The following is a 9,250-nucleotide window of genomic DNA, read 5'->3' on the forward strand; positions in this document are numbered from 1 at the left end:
AGGGACAGGAAGGCAAGGAGAGAGTAACAGAAGGGCAAAGATATTACAGCCAGATGGCAATTTGAGTCATATAGAGAGTGAATGTAAACGTAATTTCCTTTTCTGGCATAGGTAAGCAGATGATGCAGGAGCAAGATAGGGCTCTACACCATCACTAAGACAGTTGCCTCACTATAACAGAACTAGTAGGCAGTGGGCAAAGAATGTGCACAGCTAGTTTTATTCTGTACAGCTGAACCAATACAAGAAGTTTTAGAATTTACTACTTCCCTTCATAAAACACAAAAAGAAAAATAGGATGTTAGAGTAATACATTTAGGGCACAAAGTTTCTTGCATTTAAATTTGGAGAAGCAGTGCACGCATTGCCAGTTGAAAGTGCATCTTAAAAATAGTAAATAGTTTATGGTGTGGAATGGACAATAAGTGAGAACTTGACTACATACTTCCTCTAAGACAGACAAATCAGAATGCATGCAATATCTGTGGGCTGAACTTTAGGAAATCTAATTTCAATGATATCATTTTTCTGATCCTACTAGATGTTTTATAACCATCTTGGCATCCCTACTTACCCCGGTCAGGTGTTCTTGGGTGCCCAATAAGCTAGTGCATGCCAATCCCAGCAGAAGGGCTGGCTAGAAGTTATTGTTTTTGCTGGACTCAGACAAAGAAGCTAAGAAACAACTTTTTGGCCTGGTCATACCATCTTTCTGCAATATCACTGATTTCAAGTGTCTCAGAGAAGCTTCCCATTACACATGGAGAACAAGAAGGAAACTAGGAAAGCTCAATAATCACACTCTAACATTAAATGTTAAAATAGACAACATATTAAACAGAAAACAATGAATACCGTAGATACTCGCCTATAAGGCGAAAAATTTCCCCCCTGAAATGCAGCCTGAATTATTGCCCCGCCTTATCTCTGGGGCAGGCAAGCAGCAAGGGTGGTGGGAGGAGAGTGAGCCAGCCGGCCAATCGCTATTGTGGGAGGGGGGAGGGAGGGAGGGAGGGAGCCCTGGGATGAGAAAGAAAGTGATCTTTGGAGAGGAGGCGCTGTGCAGGCTGGGGCTGCTGCTGAGTGTTTGCAGCTGCCTGCGGCTGCGCTCCACATGCTCCTTCAGGCTGTTGCCCAACTGCAGGAGCTTGATGCGCTGGGCTGGGCTGCGCAGGGCAGGGCAGGGGCATCTGCCACAGCAGCCATCAGCAGCCCCCTCTCGCTCGGCACCACCGCCCAAGGAGGCATCGCTGGAGCAGCAGAACATGCAGGAGACAATGAGCTCTGTGTGCGCGCATGTGCAGGAGAGGGGCACCTGAGCGAGGGAGAAGCAGTCATTTGAAAGGGCTGAGTCCATCTCCTCTTTCCTTCTTGTTCCCCCTTCCCCCCTTTCCTACTGTATATAAACTTCAAGCACTCTTTGGAAAGCCCAACTTGCTAAACCCCTTCCCATCTCCCCACAGATGAAGCTGGACAGGGTGGGGGAAGGGGGGAGAGTGCTCTTTAAAAAAAAATAGGAGAGAGAGAGAGGCAGACTGTAGAAGGCTGTACCTTTGTTTTTCAAGCCACTGAAAGGGTTAAGTCCATCTTCCCTTTCCTTCTTGTTTTTGCCCCCTCCCCCCTTATTGAATCCAAACTTTAAACTCTGTTGCAAAGCTGAGGCTTGCTAATCATTCACCACTGATGAAGTTGTACTGGGGGGGAGAGGAAGAGTTAACTTTTATAAAAAGAAAGGTTTGTGTGTGCGTGAAAGAGAGAGCACTTAAAACAGTTAAGGCTACAATCCTATCCTCACTTTTATGGGAGTAAGCCCCATTGACTATTAAGGGACTTGCTTCTGTGTAGGCATGCCTAGGATTGGGCTCCCAGTCTCTTCCCTCTTCTTGTTTTCCTCTCCACCTCCCCCCTTACTGTATACAGTCACACTTCAGTCTCTCCCTTGCAAAGCTTTTTACAAACCGCAAAACACTTCAGTCTCTCCCTTGGACCGGAGGGGAAAAGTCCCTGCATTTGTGTATGGGGAGGGGGGGAGCATCTGTGAAAGAGAGAGAGAAAAGCAATCTCCTTCTGCATGTGTCCTTTACACTGGAAGAGTCCTGGAGACCTTGCAAAGATGAAAAACACAGGAAAAGCAGAGTAGAATTTAAAGTAGAATTATTCTGCAGCAATAGGTATTTTAGCCAGAGATCTTCACTGCATGCTGGCAGGAGCGCTGAAGCACTTGCAACTGCTGCTTATGTTGCAACTGCTGCTTAAGCTTTGAGGAGAGCATGTTTGCCTCTGCAGTATCCCCAGGCAATCAGGCATTTATGCAGCAAAGTTTAGCTGCTTCTGAGATCCAATTGCAATGTACTGCACCCATGCAGGAGCCACTGACCATGCAGGTCAACTTATACTTGAGTATCTGCGGTACTTATATCCTTCTATACCCTCTACTTGCATTCATTGGCAAATAATGAATTCAGGATACTAGCATACAGGTTGAGCCTCATTCACATGGGTTCTGTTCCAAGCACTCACGTGGATGGCGAAAAACTAACTATAGCAAATCAATTTGAAAAACAAAGTTTATTTGCTCCAGTGATTTAAAAACAGCCTTGCTGACCTTTGTGATGTAAGATAAGAGTCATTAAGAAGATAATCCATCAATCAGTTGGTTTCACTCAGCCCCTCCCTTCACCAATGCAAAATGATCACCTTTCTTTCATGTGCTCAGGGGGAAGGTAGGGGTCAGCTGGAGAGAGAAAGATTGATGATTGTCAGCCAGCTGCCCTCTCTCTCTCTCTCTCTCTCTCTCATTAAGGAGGCTATTGTTAAAGGACTGTTCAGTTTTTTAAACTGATTTTAAAGGAGTGCATTTTCCCCTTCTCCGGGGATCAGCACATTCCTTCTCATTTGCAGGGGCCATTTGTGTTGAGTCAAATCCGTGTATAAAAAATCCATGTATAAATAGGCTGGACCTGTATATACCAATAAAAAGGCTGCAGTCAAGATTCTGTATTCTGCCAAAAACTCTTGCATTCTATGTAAGAAAACCCAAATTCCATAGACACTGTAAATCATATACATTAAGTAAAACAGCGTAGATGTGCTTTCACTGCATAAAGATTGTTCTTCCAAAACGTAGTATATTATTTTCTGATATGATGAAACCTCCACTTGATAATTTTATTACAACACTTGTGCATAGTGAACATGTTGTCTGAATGTACCCTGATACAATAATAGCACATATTTACAATACCACAGTAAGTTCTAGTCTTCAGTGGCTCCCTCTGCCATGCCAGCTCTCATCATGAACACAGTTAGACAATATATTTACAAAGTGAAATGAAGTGGCAAAAGTCACCATGGTGAATTCAATACATCCCAAAATACCACACGATGGTGACAGCGTTCCAAGATGGGACCCATGATGTTAAGACAGATGTTAGAGGTTAGATAGCCAACAAGGGTCTGGACTTTTACCAAAAGAAAGAAATACGTAGAACTATATAACAATACAACAGCCTGTCCTCTAATCATGAAAAGCCATGCACAATCCCTCTATTTTGAACCTTCACTACTCGTCAATTTCCAAGTGTTTCTTCCACAGTTATGACAGCCAAAACATCTTGCTGTTGAGTTGAATACTAAATTATGGGCATATGTTGAATGCTCCCAGCCTTGGACATGCTGGTTTATTAAACCCAGAAACTGGTTTATGAATTTGGAAGTCAGCACTGTAAATGATCCAGGCCCCAATGCAATGCCTAGCCATTGTGCCTGGGATCTGACCAAAGAGTTAACAACTGTCAATGATCCACGATGCTTCCTTTACGAAAGATCTTCCTGGAGGGTGGAAAAGCCATCTGAGTGAGAGGAAGCAATTAGAGCTGATTTGTCCTTCCTCTCCAATTCCAGGAGGAGGATATATAACAAAAAGAGGTAGAGTCTCTGAAAGCTTTTGAATGAGAGAGAAAATGAAATGAAAGCCAAGAGTAACTGGGCTAAGAGCTGAAGCACCTTGGAATGCTGATATAACCTACTGTTACTTAGAAGTTGTGCTCATTCCTATCTTTATCCAATACTCACCCTACATATTTGTAGATAAAGTAATTATAGAGCTACCACTAGCCTCCAGTGTTCTCTCCTCCAAAGGAAGTCAAAACCTGGACAGTACTGCCCCCAAGGGTCCAATCCTATCCAACTTTCTAGCACTGATGTAGCCATGCCAATGGGGCTTCTGCTGCCCCCCGCGGTAGTGGGTAGACCCAAATGTCTCCTCAAGGTAAGGGAATGCATCAGTGCAGGAAAGGGGATGGAAATGAGTCCTAAAGTATCTTACCACTTGGGGAAGTGAGGAGACACATAACACTACCAAGGAAGTTCTTTCATCTCTACTCTTCATCTTCATCTTACTCTTACTCATGTTTTCCAACATGCCCTCAGATGTCAGAAAAATGACCATTATGACAACTTTTTGTGGTTTAGTAAAGGAACAGTTATTTTATAGGGCTATAACTTTGCCTAGTTATTCACACATTGTATTATATACGCACTTTTTTAAAGGCAAGAACTTACAGTGCTGTTAAAACTGCTATGGTGCCCTTAAATATGATTTCATTTCCTGTTGCCTTTGTAGGAGCCATATATTTTGTTTAGAAAGTTATTTTTCCAGCTTGCCACAAGAACACCACAAGACCAGACCTTGGATTTAAAAAAAATTATTGGCAAGCCACATACCTCCATATCAGGATTCAAGCAAACATTTTTAGTGTTTTGGTGCTAAGAGTTCTAAATAAACATGCAAAGTTTTCCATTGCCCAAAAAACAACAAGAAATCCTTGAGAGAGAACAAAAGTTACATTGAGCTGTCTAACAGGGATATTGGGAGTTTAAAGCTTTTTCATTCAAGTTATCATCTGAATAACTACATTAAGGAACAAAATGCTGTTTTCTTAATTGATACAATGAGACTTTTATTCCCATACATGGCACTAAATTTGAAACAACATTTTGCCTGAAACCTATCATTAACCAATGTTTAAAAGTCCCCCTCCCCCTTTCATTCCTTTTAACAAAAGGTAGCTAGCTACCCCTTCAGCACAACACAAAAGTCACAACTGGGCAGTCTGCCCCCTGACAAATATTGAGGCAAGAACATAGTCAACAGGTTTTGCAGCAACTGTTCCTCTGGGATTCAGAACGTAGTTTTCTCTAGAGAAACCGGGAACAGCCTTTTATTATTTTTTGGAAGGACAGTCAAACCTTCCTGGGTAACTTTTGGCAGCTTATACAAGGGCTACTCTGATTTAATTTAAATTATGTATTATTTTGTCAAGTTATTGTTGATGATAATGTGTTTAAGTAAGTTTTTATATTCATTACATTTCTATGTAAACTGTTTTAATTTAGGTACATCGATATATAACAATAATTAAAATAAATTCATCAGAACATAAGAGCTCCACTGGATCAGACCAAAGGCTCATCTAGTCCAACTTCCTGTATCTCATAGTGGCCCACCAAATGTGTCAGGGAGCACACAAGACGAGACCTGCATCCTGGTGCCCTCCCTTGCATGTGGAATTCTAAGGTAACCCACTTCTAAAATCAGGAAGCTGCACATAAACATCATGGCTTGTAACCTGTGATGGACTTTTCCTCCAAAAATTTGTCTAGTCCCTTTTTAAAGGCATCTAAGCCAGATGCCATCACTACATCCTGTGGCAAGAACTTACACAGACTAATTACATGCTGGGTAAAGAAATATTTTCTTTTGTTTGTCCTAACTCTCCCAACACTCAATTTTAGTGGATGCCCCCTAGTTCTGGTGTTGTGGGGGGGAAAAGAACAACCCTCTATCCACTACCTGCATAATTTTGTATGTCTCAAACATGTCCTCACTCAGGTGCCTTTTTTCATAAACTGAAGTATCCGTTTTACTTTCCTAGATTCAAAGTATCTGTTTTACTTTCCTGTAATTTTATCTCTCACATACCAACAACAAATCATGAGAATTGCCAAGAACGTATTTTCAAAAAAATTCATTCATTTTTGAACCCAAGACCTCTCTGAACCTTTCAAGCTTAACAGCCATGATTCAATACTGGCCAGGACAGTCTTCTGTGATTAAACAGGTGTAGTTTAAACACTAAGAACTATTTAGGATTACATGTTTATTCCTCATGGTTAGAGGTGTTTGTTTCCAGTGAGTAAGATAGGATTAAAGCCCAAGTCTTACTGAACACAATGGGCTTACTTCTGAACAAAATAAATAACATTTTCAAACACCTCTACTCATGGTGCTATTTAGGATTAATATTAAAGTTCATTTATTTTGAAGAGTAAACCTCTGATACAAAAAGAAACGAACTCATATTAGAGATTATATATTTCAGTTAATGCCTGCCTGCTTTGAATGAAGAAGGTCCTAGACAAAATCCCTGGCATCTCCACGTAGGACAGAGAAAAATTTCTGCTTGAAACTCTGGAGAGCCACTACTAGTATTCAATATTGAATTTGTTCAACCAATGCTCTAACACAGTAAAAGGCAGTTATTATGTACAATCCAACAAAGGTTAGTAATGACTACATTTCTTTTAAAAAAAAGGAAAAAGACTAATAAGTGAATAATTTAAATCTGATATATTTCCCTTGGGCATTTTTGCAAGTGAGTCTCAATGTCCAATAACTCTCCTGAAAAACCACAAACTGAAGACTGTCTTACCTGGTCTGTCTTCTCTGACTCTTTTTTATCAGCCTGCAAAAGGTGACAGTTTTCTCTTGCCAGTTTCTGAACAAGTTCAAGGCGCCCAATGTCCTCTCGTTCCTGAAGTTTGCACATAACTCCTGCCTTGAGAGTTGGAGGGAAGGCGAAGAGATACTTAAATCCACAATCCCAGGACATGACCTTCACAAGCTTCTAACTCTACAAAAGGGACATCTTCCCCACCAAGTTGCCTTAAACTCTGCACTTTTTGTGGAACAGAACAATATTGTTGCTTCTTCCAAAAGGGCACCAAAAGTTGTCACAGATCACACCTCTTTCATGCTGTGCTATCTGCCTAGCAAAATGAAGACAGCATGAACTAAAATCAGCTGCTATTATGGGTGCAGCTGATATGCTAGCAGTGTGTTTGTTCCTGACAACCTATTTCCTGTTACATAAGAGAACTGTAGCAAGAGGTTAGAAATCCATGGGAAAGTTAGCCAAGAACAGCTCTGGAAAAGGATGGAGAGCAGGAGAGTCATCCCTAAAAATAACAGCACAATTGTCTACTTCTCACACTACACCCTTTTTAGAAGGCATGAAATACAGAAGTTGTCTGGTAAAAACAAAGGATAGCAAACACATATTAAATAATTCTTATGTTGCTTCAGATGCAAGATGGAGGCAGAAAACATTTTAAAGCTGATTGTTTAATCCTGTGAATATTAAGTGCTCAAGTAAGAAAACCTACCAAGAATTTTTATTTACTTTGTGCAAGTCTGTTCACATGTTTGGGTACATACTATAACCAGGGAAAAACATGGGGCTGGAATTAACTGGTAGATTTTCATCTTTAGCCTTTTCCCAAGGTGAGGACATCTATTCAACCATCAGCAGATTTAGCTATTTCTTATTTATGTAGTGTCACTAGTATATAAAATGCTTTACAGAGAGTGAAGAGACAGGTCTAGGGAATTATGCTCTAGATCAGGGGTTCCTAAGCCATTTCTACCCAACATTGCATATACGCAACAGGGACCAAATGTGTACACCTGTGGGCTGGGCAAAAATGGGTTTTAATCTTTTAATTATTACAACCCCCCCCCCCCCCCCGCACATGAATTGCCCAATGTATTCCCATACCCTTCTTTGCCAGGCTACCAAAATCATAATCATCATCAGTCCTATTAAGTACCAGCATGACTTCAAAAGATGTCCTTGGTTTTACTTTACATGGATAGCTAGGAACTGAACACCTCAATCCGTACTGATAATGGTGATAAACAACTTTTTTTTTTAATTGTTCAGAAATTGAAACCCATATCTCCATCATTTGGTTTCCATGCCCCCAATGGTTATAGATACCTCCAGTTAAGAATCACTGTTCTAGATTTTGATACAAGCAAGACAATGGAAGGGACAATACAATACAAGCACAATACAAGTGGGACAGCAGAAGGAGGGAAGGGAGATGTGATTGTTTCAGCTGTCCATATTTAAAATTTAGATAGGGAATGGGCGCTGAGGCATGGTGTCATAGGCTGATTAACAAACTCACAAAACAAGACCAAATCAAGGGCAACACATCAAAGTACTTGTACAACAAATAGATCCTGATAACCCAAATTATAGCAAAGATCTAAAACAATTCAACTTGGCAGAACATTTATTCCCATTCTAGATATACTACATTGGTGCTTCAAGCAAGTTCTTTAGGGTCTCCTCAATTTGCAGGGAGAAGGGGTAAGTTAATACTGACTGTATGTGACTGCCACGTGGCTTGCATGGATGAGGCATTTTTCATCAGCCATCTACCAGTGCCTTCCAGAAAACAACCACCCTGTGCAGAAACAGCCCAAACAGCACAAGTAGCTTGGGTCTCTCTTTCTCACACGCAGAAAATCACTAGCAACTCTGGGTTTTGCAATAGTCATGGCCCATAATGTTGGTGCTGCACTTTCTAATGCAAAGCAAGTCCTGGAAAAGATTCCCTAAGGAAAAAAACATAACACTGATAAATGTATAAGCTAGAAGTGGCATAAAGGTGATCTATTGGAAAGCTGGGGAAACAGAAGGCCAGTCACTTATCTGCAGGGATGGGAACGCAAGTTCAGTGACTCAGACTCAAGTCACAAAAACAAGCATTTTTCACTGATTTCATGAGTTGTGCACACAGACTTGGAAAAACATTCAAGTCAAGGGCCCCGACTTGGCATTTGTCCCCACATAGACTTGAGTCTGACTGTGTCTGGGTGTGCTTGCTTACTGTTTTAGCGGTGTGAGAAACCTCATGGAGCAGTCATTCAGACTGGGCAAGCAGCAGGAAAGTTCCAGCTGGGAGGAAGGGAAGGGGTAATGCATCCAAGCAGGAGGGGGAAGGCGGGAGCGAGCTCTTTTGCTCATTTCTAATAGGAAGGAAGGAACTGATTTTCATTGGACAAAGGATGGGCAACTAATATTTTCTTTGGCCGGCGGAGGGAAGAAAGAGAGTCACGGGCATTCTTGCCTTGTGATTGGCTGCAGAAGCTCAGGGAGCTTTTTTCCCTGAACAAATG

General features: G+C 41.4%; 1 protein-coding gene across 1 annotated transcript in view; it reads right to left on the reverse strand.

The window, feature by feature from the left end:
- RAPGEF5 (Rap guanine nucleotide exchange factor 5) overlaps positions 1 to 7,042 on the reverse strand; it is a 115,803-nt gene extending 108,761 nt beyond the window's left edge. Inside the window, exon 1 of the mRNA XM_066628338.1 lies at positions 6,714 to 7,042. Within this exon, the coding sequence (XP_066484435.1) occupies positions 6,714 to 6,893 (180 nt within the window). The 5' untranslated portion in view covers positions 6,894 to 7,042. The remainder of the gene's footprint in view (positions 1 to 6,713) is intronic.
- Positions 7,043 to 9,250: the final 2,208 nt, after the last annotated feature.

This window comes from Tiliqua scincoides, chromosome 5 (assembly GCF_035046505.1).
Source record: "Tiliqua scincoides isolate rTilSci1 chromosome 5, rTilSci1.hap2, whole genome shotgun sequence".
Lineage (NCBI taxonomy): Eukaryota > Metazoa > Chordata > Lepidosauria > Squamata > Scincidae > Tiliqua > Tiliqua scincoides.